Source organism: Mastigoproctus giganteus, chromosome 2, assembly GCF_048544385.1.
Source record: "Mastigoproctus giganteus isolate SK-2022 chromosome 2, ASM4854438v1, whole genome shotgun sequence".
NCBI lineage: Eukaryota > Metazoa > Arthropoda > Arachnida > Uropygi > Thelyphonidae > Mastigoproctus > Mastigoproctus giganteus.
In genome coordinates this window covers 227,528,102-227,546,809 of record NC_143576.1, presented here as the reverse complement: position 1 = coordinate 227,546,809, position 18,708 = coordinate 227,528,102, and the positions used below count along the sequence as shown (strand labels likewise).

At 37.0% G+C, this 18,708-nt stretch overlaps 1 protein-coding gene across 5 annotated transcripts in view; it reads right to left on the bottom strand.

Moving 5' to 3' along the window:
* Positions 1-18,708, bottom strand: part of LOC150090205 (uncharacterized) — a 480,645-nt gene that overhangs the window by 12,630 nt on the left and 449,307 nt on the right. For all 5 annotated transcript variants that reach the window (XM_090389774.1, XM_090389777.1, XM_090389775.1 and 2 more), the window contains 2 exons: positions 16,320-16,510; positions 10,777-10,948 (listed from right to left, as the gene is read on the bottom strand). In XM_090389774.1, coding sequence (XP_090245900.1) covers positions 10,777-10,948; positions 16,320-16,510 — 363 coding nt within the window. The remainder of the gene's footprint in view (positions 1-10,776; positions 10,949-16,319; positions 16,511-18,708) is intronic.

The window sequence follows — 18,708 nt, the reverse complement described above, 5'->3', positions numbered from 1 at the left end:
AACCCTGGTCTAATCAAGAAGCGTGTGCTACGCACTGCTGCTCCTTCCCACCTGGCTACGGATGTGCCGACAGTACACTGTAAAGAAATGGGCAAGTCTATACTTCCTTATGGTTTGGTTGGTTGGTTTTTAGGAGCATTAGCAACTAAGGCCATATTGCTCCGGAATATGCGGTGGTCATTCCTTGACCTTTCCGCATCCTCCGTATTTGGTGGTGACGGGCTCGAACCCCGGTCTAATCAAGAAGTGTGTGCTACGCACTGCTGCTCCTTCCCACCTGGCTACGGAGGCGCCGACTTCCTCATGTAGAAGATCATATAACAATGTCCTCTGCAATTGTATATGGTTTTCCTTTTTTTTGCTATATTAAAAGAAATATTGTAGGAGGCTGTTAATCCTTGTTTATTGTCGGCTTCGGCAGGTGCTTTCATAAATGATTTTATAGTTGGTCGATGTGTGTATTTCTCTTTCAGTTCTTTAAAAAAGTCAAGATCTTTATCTTTCTTATCGGGATGGAGTCTTTGAAGATGATCTTTCATTTTTGCTGGTTTCGTTGCATCGTTACTAAAAGTTTTGTCACAAAGAAGACACATAGGCCTCGTTTCGTTTGTTAATGAAGCAATAAACTCAAGTTTCAAATATTCTAGCAAATATTGTCTGCATTTCTTTTTAGAATCTGAAGCTGCCATTGTGGTTACTGGGGTTGTAACAAAATAATTAAAATTGAAGTCAGTAAACAAAAGTAATAAGTCTAAATAATATACCTACTCACGTATTTCTATAGGATGTACAAAACTACTAGTCCTGCTCAACTCTTCAACATAGAGAAGTTCAGTTCATGAATGAATAACGATTGAATTTTAACATGTATGTTGATGAATTTTAGAACCTTAACGCTCACTTGTATGTCGAAGCGCAAAAATGAGACTGGGATTGAATACGTGTAAGTATAAGTAAATAAGCAACCACGCATGTGTTGCAATCTCGCATTGGCCGGGCGGGAACCACCAATATTCGTTTATTGGTAAATACGTCATTTTGGCCTACTTGATTGGCCTCCGTAACTATTTTCATGACCTTGCTCCATCTTACAGGTCTTATTCATGTCACTGTTCCCATGATTCACTCTTAATTGCGTTGTCATTCAGGATGGAGGTAATCCAAGTTAACCGAATTAAATATTGCCCGTACAATGACATCTTATATTTTTCTATCAACCCCTAGGGGTCGATATCGACCACTTTGGCGACCACTGCTCTAAAAGGTAATTTTTATAATGCAAATTGCACTACACTTTAATCATTTTCATGTGTTCCATTATAAGAATCAATTTTGAACACTTTCGTGATATTTTTCTAAAGCAGATTTCTGGAGGTCACGACCATAAAACAATAAAAACAATTTGCGCTTTCCAGTTTATTGGGCTTTTCTGTTAGCGAAATCTATTTAATCTATAAATGGCTAGTAAACTAATCTATAAATGGCTAGTAAACTCTATCGCAAACGCAATCTTATTGCATTTGCGATAATACCAATAACTGGAATCGTGTGGTTTTTTATGTTATTATCGTGAAATGTGTTTCCCCTTCACTGAAATCTTGAATCATATAAAAAACATAAATAAATTTTCAGAATCTTCTCTTCATTCCTATTTACTTATTACAATAGGTGAAGGGAAAGGGCCCAATGGAAAGTGCAAGTGCTGGCAGTGCTAGGAAACAAAACAAAATTTATTCAGAAATGAATATGATTAATTAAGAAGTACAAAGCAGGACAGACAAAGTTTGTCATCTATTGCACAGAATTAGGTCTTGCTGCTTCAACAATAAATACTATTTTAAGGGACAGCGAGCGTATAAAGGAACATGTTAAAGGATCAACGCATTTAAGATTAACAGCATTCAGGTGCTATATTGAAGATGGAAAAGCTATTAATAATATGGATGGAAAATGAGATTCAGAAGCAAGTGCCTCTGAGTCCAATGGCCATTCAAGCAAAAGCAAAAAGTATTTATGAATATCCTGGAAAAGGCCTCTGAGGTTGGGTAAATTCATGTCTTTGATGATAAATAAGCTCATACACGAACCATTAATTGAAATAACTCTTTACTGTGACTAGAATTTACAAATTAAAATAACATATTTACAATAAAATTTAATGTATAAAAAATAAAACTGCTATGATACACTATGTAAGAATTAAAACTAATAAAATCATTATAATAAAATTACCTAAAATAAACTGGATTAAAAGCGATAAAACCTATAGCTTTCGGAAGCATCAGCTTCCTTCCTCAACAGTAATGAATCTTCTGGCAACACTTCCTTATATACAACAGGCTCATGGTATTTCTCCACGTGGTTCCATTGGCGAGTGGTCAGAACTGCAAGTGGAAATAGCTCGGGAGTGTGAAAAGCAAAACCGTTTATCCGTACTTAGGACAATAGTTTCAAATAGGGGATGCAAACGCATACCCCTGTCCCTAATTCATGGTATTGTCGGATGAACAGATTCGCAGGCTCTCGAGCTGCCATTTACGATCCCAGAATCCATGTGCTCGATCTACAATAACCGCATCCTTTTTTATTTTTTTTATACATTAAATTTTATTGTAAATATGTTATTTCAATTAATGGTTGGTGTATGAGCTTATTTATCGTCAAAATATTTATGAAGATATTAAAATAAGTACGGCGAACCCCAAGCCAAGTTCATGGCAAGCAATGGGTGGTTTAATAGGTTCAAGCATCGCACTGGTTTCTAAAATATTAAAGTATGCGGTGAAGTTGCCAGTGCTGATTCTGCAAGCTGCAGAGAAATTTTGTGATGCGTTGGAAAATACCCCTTCTAAATCTCCACAGTCCTCAACTTCTGCAGTGGTGTGCTTATCAGCTGGGGAGTTAATTCTGGCAACGATGCTTAAAAGGTAAAACTTGCTGACGTTATGCCTGTCTCCTCTCTTTTTGAAATTTTATAATTTTGTACACTTTTGTAATTTTTCCTGCGCACGAGTTAAAAAAATTGAATAAATAATTCTATTTACAAGTTTGCTGAATATTTCTTTTTTGCTTCGATCAAATTCAGCGCGCATAGTTGTGAGTGCTGCTTAAGCATTTAGGGAAATTCCGATATGTAAAATTCAAGTTACGTAGAGTTCTGCAGAACACAACCCTTACATAAGTCGGTGAGTGGCTATATATATATATATATATATATATATATATATATATATATATATAAAAAATTGCAAATATACTGGTACTGAAAAAGGTAATCACCTTTTGTACTAGGATCAAGTCACTGAATGATAACAGCAATTTACATTCAAGAATTATAGATTGGTATTTTTTTATTATTATTTTTATTATCATGTCTTTCTAACTCTAAGCACATGCTTTTAATTCAAAGTTAGGATTTTATACTCTGCATATACAATAATTCTTAAAATTTAGATAATTTTTTACTGCTTTAGAGGTTGACTTATATGTTGGAATATATGATACATTAATATTTTGTTGGGAAGTTGCCTTTAAAGGAGTTTCAATCCACCTTGGCACAGAATCTAATAAATACTGTAGTTATTCAGGTGTAATCATCCTGACCTAACTCTGAATGATCTCAGAAGCAACTTTCAGCCTAGATTATAATCTGATTTATATTATGGTCTTTTCAGTTTTTTCATAGGTTTTGACTGTAAAGCAACATGCACCATCTGGCTGAAAGATGTACTCGCCTTTTGTACTAGGATCAAGTCACTGAACGACAACAGCAATTTACATTCAAGAATCACAGATTGTTATTTTTTTTATTATTGTTATTATTATTTTTTTTTTAAATTTAATTTACTGGTAATAACATGTCAACTGACACAATTCTTTAAAATGCATCCCCACACCATAATACTAACAGGATGTTTCAATGTTGCAGTTGTGTATTCTGGTAATAAGTCTTTGCCAAGTTGTTGATACACACATTTTATTTCATCACTCCAAACCACAATGGCATTTGAGCATGCCAGGGTGGAATTGGTTCCTTGTTGATAGGGCAGCATTGTTTATGGTTATGTTAAGCTTTCCGAGTAGCTCTTGGACATGAATACCAAAGGGGTGGTTAGTAGTCTAACGGGTATTATAAATATTTTCCCATCATGGCTCAAAAATGGCTGTCCACATGGGATGGTGTGGCAGCAATTTTAGTTTGAAAGTGTACTGTAGAGAACTGTTTCCTATGAAACGATAACAGTGACTCATATGCTTCGACACAGACTTTGGATTGGAGATGTTTGAAATGCTCCAATGGCAATATGAATCAGCTGATGGTGGATGGGGTCCAACCATCAGAGTATGCCAAGTCTAGCAGATGCATATAACTGAGACCCATAATCTAATTTAGATTGCACAAATGCGTGACAGAGGTGCAATAAAGTGAATCGGTCAGCACTCCAAAAGTTAAATGAGACTGCACATAGGATATTCAAGTCTCTCATGCACTGCACATGTAGTTGACAGACATGCTGAAGAAAGGTCAAATTTCTATCGAATGTGAGCCAAAAATCTAGTCTCAGGGTAACACAATACTGGAAAAGCATTTTACCGTAGTCTCAGTTCAGGTTCAGGGTGAAGATTGCATGCAGCAAGCAAAAATGTATGCAAATGGTCTTTTACAGGGAGAACCTGAAGCCATTATTCACTGCACATGAGCTCAGGTGGTCAACAGCATGTTGCAGCTGTCTCTCCATTACCCTCATGTTGAGGGATTGAGAGAGAATATATTAAAATCATCAACATAGAAGGCACAGTTTACAGTTGGAGGAAGTTGTTCTGTGATGGCAAAAAGCATAACACTTAAAACTGATCCTTGTGGTACTCCCTCCTCTTGGCTAAAAGGCCGAGGGAGGGTAGATCCAACACGAACCTGGAAGGAACGATGGTATAAAAAGTTTTTGATAAAAGCTGGGAGAGTTAGTTATTGTTATTTGTTATTTGGTTTTTAGGAGCATTAGCAACTAAGGCCATATTGCTCCGGGATATGCGGTGGTCATTCCTTGACCTTTCCGCATACTCCGTATTTGGTGGTGACGGGCTCGAACCCCGGTCTAATCAAGAAGCATGTGCTACGCACTGCTGCTCCTTCCCACCTGGCTACGGAGGCGCCCAAGGCTGGGAGATGACCTCTAAAGCTGATGCTAGGAAGGTCTTTTAAAATTCCAAATCTCCAAGTTGTCATACGCTTTTTCCATATTGAAGAACACAGACACCAGGTGTTTTTGTTTTTAAAAGGCATCTTCGGATGTTTCAAGCAGAAACATCATGCAGTGTGGCTTCCGAAGGAAGCCACACTGCACTCTGGAGAGGAGCCCATTTGCCTCCAAATACCATATTAGGCAGGCATTGACCATGCTCTCCAGGATTTTTCACAGACAGCAATAGGACGGTAGTTTGTTGGGATTTTTGGATCTTTTCCTGGCTTAGGAAAGGTAAGCACAATTGCTTTATGCCAGAAATCCGGAAACTGCTCTTCTAGAAAGATCCTGTCGTATAGAAATTGCAAATGGTCCATGGCGTTTGCCGAAGGGTATTTGATCATTTCATAATGGATGAGATCTGGTCCAGCAGCACTTGCATTGACAAGAGTTAGAGCTGTTTTTAACTTCTATAGTGGTAAATAGGGGAAACCCTGGAGCCCGCCAAAAAAAAAAAAAAAAAATAAAAAAAATAATAATAAAAAATAAATACTTGAACTTCTATAGTGAAGGGCCCATTATAAGGATGAGAATACTTACATTTGAAGTTAATTGGCTGCTTTTCATGTTTGCTTTTCCTTAAAAAAGATGATAGCAAAGATGATGTTGAAGAGGTGGTAGCAAAAGTCTTCCCAAGAACTGTTGCAGTTAGGTCTGCATGACATATCCATTATGGGGTCCGAAAAATTCACCGCCAGTTTATCGCGTTTTACCGTCTAGAAGCAATGAGATGCGTTTGGTCAAATCATAAAAAGTTATTTTTATGATTTGACCAAATGCATTGATTTGACCAAACGCAAATGCCTGTATCCATTTTCTATTTAAGTTTCTGCCTTAAGCTATGATTAGCATATTTTTGGAATTCTATGAACTGTGAGGGAATAGTACGGAAATAATTAAAAAAAAAAAAAACCACATGTATGGAAATATGTAATTTAATAGGTAGTTATGTATTTTAATAGTTACATGTATCACAAAAATAGTCAAAAAATCCATTATTTGAACAATATAACAATTGGTTAATTTTAAACTAAACTAATTATAACATTAGGTATGTCATAGTATACTGCAAAAATTCAAAATGAATGTTTATGCAATCTTCAGAATCAGTCACGTTGGGATAATTAATTACTAAGAAACTGTAATATTTACAACACAGTATGTAAATTATTAATAAGAAATATTATGCACTATACCTCTTAGATAATCAACAATATCACCCCATTCATCATATGCACTAACAAGCCTTTTAATTTGTTCATCCCCCGGGTGACAAGTAAATCAAACAGACTCTTAACGAAAACCCAACCATAAGGCGAATTGCTACCACTTCTAAGTTAGTGGAAAGCAGTACAGGTTGGAATGGAGTCAATCCCCAGTTCTATCCATACACACGATAGTAGTATTATTAAAGGAAGGGTTTTCATTAGCCTTGAAATGTTACTTGCAAGCAAATGCAAATTGGCTCATGCTTATGCAAGAGGGACCTTGATGTCATCAGTATTGTGCTGAAATCAACAGCAATTCCACTGTAGGAATTTAGCCATTATTTTAGCTCGGTGGGTCCATCAGGTGACTTCCAAAGTGCTGAGGGCTTACTTTTGTCAGCCCTATCTGTCTTGTCTTGGATTTATCTCTTTTGTGGAAGTATGGATGCTGTCCTGTATCCATTTTCTATTCTGCAAAGAGTTCCAAGACTGAATCATCTGGTACCTTCTCCTCAACGTCCATATTTTCTTGGGCACTAGAGGATACCTCAAGCTTCTTATTCTCTACTTTTGTTACTGGTGGAGCATTAAGAGGTGCCGATATGGGAGTGGCAGCTGATTGACCTTTCTGTGCAGGTTTTTTTTTTGAGCTTAAGAGGTAACGTGCAATGGGAGTGAATGACTCTTTTGGTGGTATAGTCATTTCTGTTTGGGTTCCAATGGAACATCTCCTTGCTACCTTTTGGGCATAGGTGGGTTTGTTTATATTTGTAGGTTTCATCACTTTTCTTTCCTCCTGATAAGATACGTTCAGCTCTGCCTTAAGTCATTGAATTTCTTTTTCTTCTTTCCACCTCTGGCATGCTCATGAGTAAGCTGAGTGTTCTCCTTGGCAGTCGGTTTTGTAGCTGAACATGATGTTGTTTCATGTTCCTTTGCAGCACATTGAGCACATTCAAGGGATCCATGACATGCCAATTTGCGAGCCATATTTCTAGCACTTAAAACACCTTAGAGGTTTTGGGACATATGGACAATTAATAGTCAGCTTTGATTTCATTAGGAGACATTGGTAAATTAAATGTTTCTGGCTGATGAGAATGATGTTTCTGGTTGGAACAAGTTTCCATCCCTACACATGAATATTCATTTCACAGCTGTCAGCCCTGTGGTTTTAATTCAGAACAGATTTTCACTTCAGACACTTTCAGGAGACCCCATTCAACGATGACACCACGGGATGAGTTCAGTGTCTTGTGGAGGTAAATGTAATAGGCATCCCCCCCCCCCATAGATGTAGCTTGGAGGAGCTGTTCCGAATGTTTGTCACTTCTGGTCTATACAAGTATGTCACCTGAACGAAGCCATTTGACAGATTTAAGAGACTCTGCCAACCCTTTTGGATAAAGAAGGGCAATACTTTTCTTAAGGGCTTCTCACTAGTGCAGTTTTTTTTTTTTTTTTTTTTTTAGGAGCATTAGCAACTAAGGCGATATTGCTCTAGGCATATGCAGTGGTCATTCTCTGACCTTTCCACATCTTCCGTATTTGGTGGTCATGGGCTCGAACCCCGGTCTAATCAAGAAGCGTGTGCTACGCACTGCTGCTCCTGCCCACCTGGCTATGGAGGCGCCTCACTAGTGGAGTGAATTATCAGGTAACACAGTGTTGGGCCTGATATAACTTTGATTTTCTGTCTTTTAGCAGACATGACATTATCTGTGTTAATGGTCAAATTTTCAGATAGGGACCAAGTTGAGCTCCAGAAGAAATAGGTTTATTCACGAGTTTTTTTTGTTTTTGTTCAGTGCTGGGCTTTCAAGATGCTATACCCACACTGCCACCAGCCTGAATCCTGTCCCTCAGACCATGAAGGTAGAGGTATGGCATTGACACGGTTGACCCTCACAAGCGAACCCACTAGCGGATTGATCCTGCCCGAGCTATCCAGGGCCACCCATCTTGTCGAAGCAGGGGCCAAAGTTGTGTGTGTTAAAGCTGGTCCTACCCCTCAACCATTAGGATCCCCTTTTCTGAATTTCCACGAGTTGCAGCACATGGCAAACTTGCTGGATTCCTACGATGCTAGCCTGTGAGCATTAGATCCCAGTGATGCTAATCCAGAAGCCCAGCAACATCACTGGGAGGTCTGATCACTATGTACAAGTGTCCATGTCGAGGGGGCCTATAGTGTCCAGATGTACAAATGTCTCCCCTATTCACAAAGGAGGGACTAAAGGGTGAAGTGAATTCTGTTCCAGGGGAAAACAGCGTGAATGGTTAGAGAAGTTATGCAGGATGGTCTCAACTGGAATACAGTTATATGGAAATTGCAGAATGGATTACTTAAGAGAATTTGTCTGACCAACCTGCTTAGCTGCTATAATGCAACAACAGAGAAATTGGAATGCACATATAATTCTGACATTGTATAATTAGACTTCAGTAAAGCTTTTGATAGTGTTCTAAATAAAAGACTGCTGTACAGATTGCAGCAGCATGGCATTTGGAGCAAGTTATTGCAATGGATAAAGAAGCGGGCAAGAAGGTAGCATAGAGTAGTTATTAATGGATCCTGCTCTTCTTGGATTAATGTTATTAGTGGAGTCCCTCTGAGTTCAGTGCTCGGCCCCTTGCTGTTTTCAATATTTATTAACAATACTGATAAAGGCATACCAAGCTCAATGTCTATATTTGCAGTTGACACAAAGGCTGGCAGATTGGTTAATGACAGAGATTAAGGTGTATGTACTACTGCAACAAGACCTGAAAAATTAGGCACATGGACTGAGAAGTGGCAATTAAAGTTTAACATTAATAAATGTAAGGTACTAACTACAATTAGGCAGAAGTACTCCAAAATAACATACCAATTAGATGTTACCACATCCAATTTGGTGAAAAACAAAAAAGGAGCTAATGGTAATCGCATATAACAACATGAAGTTCTTCAAGCAGTGCAGGCAGGCTGCTAGGATAGCTGATTAGGCTCTATCAATGATATACAGGATAGCTGATTAGGCTCTATCAATGATATACGGGAATTCTTCTAGCAGTAAGAGGGAGGTGATAATCCCACTGTATAAGGCAATAGTTTTAACACATCTTGAACCCTGCAGAGAAGTTTGGAAGCTTCATTTTAGGAAATGATGTGTATCTGTTGGAACAAGTGCAAAGAGCAACAAGATTAGTCAAGGGGTACAAAAGGATACTCTTACCAAGGCTTGAGTTCTGTAAACTGCAGCATCTGGAAATTAGGCACATGTAAGGAGTCCTGATTGAAGTATTTAAGGTTTTAAATGGATCAAGTAAACTAAATGCTGATAGCATCCTCACTCTTTCTCAGATAACACCACATAAGGGAAAAACTTGAACTAAATAATGGTGGTTGTATGATAGGTGTGTGAAAATTTGCTTTCAGCCAGAGAGTAACTGTTTGTTAGAACAAACTTCCGTCTATTGTCATGGAAGTGGCCGACACTAATAATTCAGTCAGATCCTCACTGGTCATTCAGCATCATGGATTTCCAGCACCTTCACAATGTTACTTATGTCCACTTTCTGGAAGCCAATCTAACTTGCCAACACAACAATCCATAACTGAATTCAAGGACACTAGCAAATTTTTGAACATTGTGAACTCACTCCAGCCACATATTCCTCCACACACTATTCCCTCTAGTTCGAGTGACATTCTCCATTGATAATGTGATGTTGTCTACAGATTTCTTAATATTGTAGTCTATTCTGAAACTCACGAGTTGGCAGTTGGTCTTCACCATCTATACGAGTGATGAGTTGTTGCATGGGCTGCTGGGAATAATAGCTTTGAATGTATCAACCCTTGGTCTATTGGTAGCAGTACTTCCAAGTGCTTGCAGGAAAAAGGTTGTATTTATCGAAATTAAAATGAATTATGTTGTCATACAGGTCTTTCATGTTAACAAAATGTCTAGGCACAATGAAAAAGACAAGCAAAGCTCTATTTTTGAAATTTTGTTCCTTGTAATATTCTTGAAAAAGGAAGAGAGGAAGCAAGTTTTTAAATTTCGAATTTCAATATTATATCAAAACAAGATGCCTTTAGGATAATCTTTTCTGTTGAAGGTGCAGTCCTCTCATCCACCATTGCACTGCCCTTAATACAATATGATGTAAATCAGAAGTTGTCGTTATGTAAAAATATGCAATTTTAAGGACACTAATACCTACAACAAAAAAGGACATTGAATGGAAATTAAAGATATACCAAATTTGTTTGGTGTTTATAAAATCTCTCCCTTTAAAGTTCGGGCATTGCAACTGTAATAATTATCATCGCTTACCTTCTTCTAACATTTTTCCAGCTGGACTTGGAGCACTAGCAGTGTCACTACTGCATCGTTCTCCACAATTATCTTCCTCACAGCTTGACGTAGTTTCACCACTTTCTTCTTCATCTGTAACTGTAGGAGGGGGTTTCTCTTCTTGCTGTTGCTCTTCTTTCCCTTCTTGACTCTAAAAAAATGATTTTAATACATGAGAGGTTTCAAAATTAACCAATAACACAGGTTGAAGTAGTCCTTCCATATTAAAATATTTAGTTTCATGCAACTGCTTCACTGTTTACTTATTTTTTCTTGTTTCAATATATAAGCAATTTAAAACATTTTAGTTAATAATTTTATATGTGAAATGGACATTAAGTTGGTTCTTTGTGGCATACTGTTATTTTTTGGAAGTTTACAGTGTAATTTTCACATGGACTATTTTTGACATTTTTCAGTATGGTAATTGGAACCCCCCCCCCCAACACACTCACGTTGATACCAAATTTGTGTCCTCTTAGTTCATTTTTGACAGTCATGAATACCGTGAATACATTTTTTGCAGTCATAAATTTACATTATGCAATGCAAATTTAATGTAAAGTTTTGTTTATAAAAATATGATAAGGTAGAAAGAAGCTTAAGAAAATATGATTAGGTAAAGCCTTTGGCTCCTGATTTAATTTTATTGTAATACTTTATGCAATTTAGAGAGATCTTCAAGTACCGTATTAATAGACTAGTAAAGGATAGCGAATGCTTGTAATACTGCTTAATTATACCTAAAATATATTAATGTAATTATTTTACAATTTATTAAACTATATTTTATCTTTTATAAATATTTCTGTTATAATTTTAGAGCTGAATTAACTAAACATGGCAAATTCTTTATTGTCCTGGATTTTAGGCTTTAAAATTTTTGTTTCTTGTGGCTGTAAGCATCTGGTCATCCTGCTTAAGCTTGACTTGCCAGGACCTTACTGGGTTTCAGACACAATATCTATTTCAACTTTATTATAGTGGTGCCTGCTAGCAGGTAGCCAACTACAGGTGACCCCCGCTTAACGCTGATAGTTTGTTCGGGGAAAACAGAGCGCTAAGTGAATCCGCGCTAAGCGAGCGCCATATTCCCATAAGGTAACATATGTATTTGTGAGTTGCGGTCTATTCCATAGGATATTTTCTAATCAATAATAAATGGTAGTGAAAATATGCACCAATGTCGATTAAAAATATTTAATATTCAAAATTTTGTACATATAAAATATTCTACATTATATACACATATGAGGTAATTAACTAACGAAAATCATGAATTTATTAATTCGATGGCCTTGTGCTCTCGAGTTTTCGTATCTTTGGACTGAAAAATGTGTCAATTTTGGGTTGTGCTTTGGCCCTCTTCCTCTCATTGTACAACATCATGTAGGGATTCATTTCTTTCTTCAAATTTCTTATTACCATGGCACTTCGTTCCATGTCAGGGTTGTTCTCCCGGAAATAATCACACATTTTTTCGAAGTGTTCAAAAGCTTCACTAAGTCCTTTTGCAGTCAGCGACTTCATCGGTTCTTTATCTATAGTATCGTGATCATCATCTCCCTCAATAGCAAGCTCTTGTTCTTTTATAATTTCCATTAGTTCTTCATTAGAGAGGCCATCCCTGTCGTTGTCGATCATCTCTTGTACGATGTCTTCGTTAATTTTGTGTAATCCTGCTTCTTTTCTGAGCTCAACAATTTGTGTTTTAACATTTTCAACGGAATCATCAGGTTCCTGGGAATGCTTTATGCAATTTTTCAAAACTTTCCTCCACACTCCATTCATGGTTTTCTGAGTCACTTCATCCCAGGCACTTGAAATGTTGTAGATGGCGGTTTTAATGTTATAGGATTTCCAAAACTCCTTTAAGCTCGGTACATTTTCAGTGTTGATGGCTTTAATAGCTTGGGAAAAGGTGTTCCTTATGTAGTACACTTTAAATGTTGCAATTACTCCTTGGTCTATTTGTTGGATCAGAGACGTAGTGTTTGGAGGCATGTAAAAAACTTTTATGTGATTGTTCAAGTCTTCTAAGCTCTCTTTGCTTGGGTGTCCTGGCGCATTGTCCATGATTAGAATAACTTTATAACCAATGTTATTTTTTGCACAATATTTTTCCACTGCAGGACAGAAGAACTCAGTATACCAATCAATGAAAAGCGGCCTGGTTACCCAAGCTTTTTTATTAGCCTTCCACATTACAGGTAGGTTTGATTTAGCTAAACCTTTAAGAGGCCTTGGATTTTCGGAATGGTAAACTAAAAGGGGTTTTAATTTAAAATCCCCCGCAGCATTACCACCCTACAACAAAGTTAACCGATCCTTCGCCGTTTTGAAGCCTGGCATGTTTTTTTCTTCTTTCGATATGAAACTTCTTTTAGGCATTCGTTTCCAAAAAAGACCTGTTTCATCTATGTTAAAAACTTGTTGAGCAGTATAACATCCCTCTTCAATAATTTTAACAAATTCTTTTTTGAAAGTTTCGGCTCCTTGTTGATCTGCACTTGCAGCTTCTCCCTGTATTGCTACGTTGTGCAGGTTATAGTGCTTTCTAAATCTATCAAACCAGCCCTTACTAGCGTTAAATAGTTCCACATTTTTTTCGGGGTGAGCTTCCTTTAAATCTTCATATAGGCTCTTCGCTTTTTCTTTAATAATAATTGAACTTAAAGGAATTCTACGTTGAATGTTGTCTTCAATAAAATCATGTAGAAGTTTCTCCATTTCAATCATAATAGCCGGCCTAGCCCTGGTCAACTTAGTTGCCTGCAGGGGAACGGCTGTTTTTCCAGCTGCTAAAATTGATTATTTTTTATGATTGTTCTTACAGTTGAACCTGCCAGTCCTAAATTATTGCACACATCCACTTGTCTTTGACCGGAATCAATTCTCTTCAAAACGTCTAATTTAATTTTCAAACTCTATTTTTTTTTTTACCTTTCCAATCTTTGCACCGTGTCCAGACATTGTTGCTTTTTCATTCTTATCCGCCATAACTCTCTGCAAATGTAACTGCGTTGCACTGATTGTGATACGATGTTCAAGTACAGTAAACTGTCTGTATGTCTAACACTGTATGCACTGAATGATATCTAGAATTTCTCTGGCAAGTGTGCTGAAGACGGTGACAAATGTTTTATTTATCTGAAAAGTTCGATTTTACCGTGCAGTAAAATCAAATGGTTGTTTATTGCAGGAAAAGTACTGTAAATCAATTAAGGTGTGACTCATGGAGAATGTTTATGGAATTTCCAAAACAGTAAAACAAACAAATTTTATGTACTTCGGGTAACCACAAGGTCAGAGGAGTTCAGAAGACAAGAGAATACTGTACAAGAAACAGCACCGCATTTAGCACTCATGGGATTGATTGTGTGAAAAACATTTCGCAAGTTATAGTTCCCACAGTAAAACAAAAGAAGAGATAGGGAGTAAATCTATTTTTAGTATCTTTCTATTACAGGTCAGAACAGAAAATGCAGACTTCGTAACAACATATGACACTGGATGGAAAATTTTTTCAACTTGAGTACTAAAAAAGAATTTCTCCCTTGAAACTATCCACACCAAGAAAATAAAGAGCATATTGAAAGTTTCAATTTTGTACATAGAGTAGAAATTATAAAAATAATTACTGTAGTTAATTTCATGGTGGCTATTTTCTCCTTTGGCCAAAAAAAAAAAAAAAAAAAAGGCTCAAAACAGACTGGACTGAAGACTGATTTGCCAAAAATTCAATCTGTATGCTAGTAAAATAGCGTTACAGTGAGTTTTGACAGCGTTATAGTCAGATATGGGTTATAATGTAAGAACAGCGTTATAGTGAATCAGCGTAAAGCGAACCGCATTATAACGGGGGCCTGCTGTATATGAATACTGAATGAATTTGGATGGGCTACCAATATGAGACTAAACTGACCAAACTGGATAAATTATGCCAAAAACCTACCACTATGGCAGGACAAAGCAAATGAGACTTATACTGGCCAAGATGTCACCCAGACTAACAAGGTCAGCACTGTGCTTGTCAGGATACAGAGCTGTATATGCTAATAGAACTATCAAAATTGGCGCCTCCGTATCCAGGTGGGAAGGAGCAGCAGTGCGTAGCACACGCTTCTTGATTAGACCGGGGTTCGAGCCCGTCACCGCCAAATACGGAGGATGCGGAAAGGTCAGGGAATGACCACCGCATATCCCGGAGCAATATGGCCTTAGTCGCTAATGCTCCTAAAAAACCAAATAACAACAACAACAACTATCAAGATAGTACTGGCAATGTTAGAAGTTTAAGTGACAAAGCAGTGAAATCAGCAGAACAAGGCCGATATCACAACACAACTATAAGTACTGGGCTAACATAATGAGCATTCCCCCCTTGGATTGATACTGGGACTACTGTTGTGTTTGATTTTCTTAAATGACAATGATGAATGGATTACATCTAATGATGTCAAAATTTGCAGATATTAAGATCAGTAGAGTAATTAATGATCAGCACCAAAGCAGAGGTCAGAATGACTCAAACTTCATGGTGGTCAGAAAATTAGCAGCTGTTTTAATGCAGCAAAATGCAAGGTTATAGCAACTCCAACATAACTCATACACTAGGCAAGGTTGAATTATAAAAAGTAGACGATGAAAGATATTTCGGAGTCATAATATGGGCAGACAATGTTCTTTGTGCAGTGGAGACAGGTGACAAGGAGGGCTCGTACTGTCATATCAATAATTTATTGAACATTTCCTTAAAGAGTGGGGAGGTCATAATCTACTGAAAAAGAAAACAGTATGGCAGGACATGACAGTACAAAATAAGCCACTTAAACATATTCATCAGGAGTAAAATGAGAAATTAGAAAAAAAGCCTATTTAGCTCCTCAATTTTTTTTTTTAGCTATTTTAATCTACATAGCAATGAACTGGATGAGAAATAAAGAAATTTATCAAAAATAAAAATATTTGAAATAAGAGTTGGGAAGAGAAAGGACTGTAAGATGATATGGGCATGTAAAAAGAATGGGAGTAGGGAGATTAGTAAATCAATATTTGAAGCAAACATGGATAGTAACAGGCTTACAGGCAGACCAAGAGGAATACAGATCAGGGAATAGGGGAATGAAGAAAATAATGAATGAAAGGCTAGTAAAAGCCTATTAAAAAAGATGAATTTGCACCATCAAAGTGACATGTACACCCACCAAGTATAACAGATTTGAATGATAAATAAATTTTAGTCCTTGTTCTGATATTATTTATAAATAATAATAATAAATAAATAAATATACAATTAAAATAATTTGGTCTGTATTTCTTGAAAGGAATCAGAATTTCATATTTAAGTTGTAATTACAATATTAGAGTAAACTACACATTTCTATAAATTATGGACAAACATTTTTTTTCCCATAATTTCTTTTATTCAACCCACTTATAGTGAAAAATTTTAGAATTAGAACTGCATCATCAATAATAAAAAAAATGTTACAGAAATTTATTTTGTAATATATGATTACCTCTCTGTATTCTTGAACAATTTCTTCTAAGCCAAGTTTTTTCTTATAGTTAAAGTAAAAATTTCTGCACTGTTCTTTGGTTTTTGAGTTAACCATATTTGAAATTGCAACCCAGTTTGTTCCATGTTTACGAAGGCCCTGTTTAGCTACTTCCATTTCTTCTTCAGTCCATCTTGAAGTTTCAGCAGGCTCTAAAAGAAAATAAATAACAATATTTAAAATTGCATAAAATTTGCCACTGTGAAAATATGTCATATAAGCCTAATCTGGATAAGTTTCCTTCAGAATGCCATTTCTATTCAAATACTCCCCATATTGTATTCTCAATCATCGCTTCCATGATTTTCCCTACAACTGAAGTCAAACTGACTGGCCTATTAGTTATTTACTTCATCCTTGGAACAGCCTTTATGGGTCGGTGATATGTTTGCATTCCTCTAATGCAAAGGAATTGTTCCTGAATCCAATGAAGCCCTCATAATTTAATCCAATTCATTCAATGCACCCTCTCATTACCTCCCTCAAAATTACTGGGTATATATCCCATCAACAGCCCCAGGAGCCTTACTTGCCTATAAGGTTAAATGTTTTTATATAATAAACAATCTTTTGTAATTTCAACATTGCTAATTTTGCACTACTCTCAACTTCACTCATACACTTTCTACTCCCAGAAGCCACAAACAGAGTCTTCATCTCCAGAGGGTGATGTGAAGTACCTGTTTTATTCATCAGCTGGGTTATCCACACCCATTATAGTAAGGGTCTAATCTGATTCATTCTTTTCTTTGTATTCATATGTGAAAAATTCTGTCCCTATTTTTTGCTCTCTTAGCAAGTGATTATGCTCATAATCAATCCTTCACTAGAATAACTATATTAATATTTCTATAGTGTTTTATTATTAATATTTCTATATTAATATTTCTATATAATAATTCTATACAGTGGGACAAACTGATGATGTTACCAACAGCAAATTCAAAATGGGAAGCATTCAAAGAACTTATCTTGGAAGCTACTAGGCTTTACATACCAACTAAGAAATATTGTTCAAGGTTTAGGCCAAAATGGATGTCAGATGAACTAATGAGGCATATGGCAGAGAAGAAAAATGCATGGGATACTTACAAATTAACACATGACACAGAAGCCTATGATAGATACAAGTTGATATGCAACCAAGTTACAAAGGAGGTTAGGCAGGCGAAGGCAGATTACGAGAAATCCTTGGCAAGGGATGCAAAGAAAAACAGCAAAGAGTTCTTTACTTATGTAAACTCTAGAAGGAAGGGGATGAATCAGATTGGTCCACTTGATATTGATGGGTCAACTGTTGATGATCCTGCTCAGGTAGCTAACAAACTAAATGAATATTTTGCATCGACATTCACACATGAGGAGTTATTCAGCAAGGGGAATGCCAGAGGTGTATTCAACTCTAGCAGTAAGCTACAGAATCTTAAAATAACTGGGAGTAAAGTGGAGGAGAAACTGTTGAAGATAAACACAAGAAAGGCACCTGCGGTGGATGGGATCTATCCAGTTATATTAAAGGAGGCAGCAAAGGAAGTAAGCAAACCCTTAGCCATAATTATGAGAGCTTCCTTGAACTCAGGGGAGGTACCCATAGACTGGAAATGTGCAAATGTGACCCCAATTCACAATGGAGGATCAAAGGCTGACACAAGTAATTATAGACCTGTGAGCTTAACTTCTGTTCCAGGAAAATTAATGGAGGCACTGGTTAAAGAAGCACTGCAGGATCATTTAGACAAGACTTCAGTTATAGCTCGGACACAGCATGGTTTTTTAAGGGGAAGTCTTGCCTGACCAACTTGATTGGATACTATGATGCAGTCACAAAAGAACTGGATGCAGGGAATAACTTTGATATTATATACTTGGATCTTAGAAAGGCTTTTGATACTGTTGCACATGGAAGACTGCTACACAAATTGGAGCAGTGTGACATTGGAGGCAAATTGCTGCTATGGATAAAGGGGTGGTTGAGGGGGAGAAGACAGAGAGTGGTAATCAATGGACACTGCTCATCGTGGACTAATGTTATTAGTGGAGTCCCTCAGGGCTCAGTGTTGGGTCCATTATTGTTTTCTGTATTTATAAATGATATTGATGATGGTATATCAAGCTTAATGTCCAAGTTTGCAGACGATACAAAGGTTGGCAGGGTTGTCAAGGACACTACTGACACTATGCTGCTGCAACAGGATCTGGAAAAGTTGAGCAGATGGGCTGAGAGGTGGCAAATGAAGTTTAACATTGACAAATGTAAAGTACTACACATGGGAAACAGCAACCCCAGAGCAACATATCAACTCTGTGGTACTACACTGACAGTGGTAGAGAATGAAAGGGACTTGGGGGT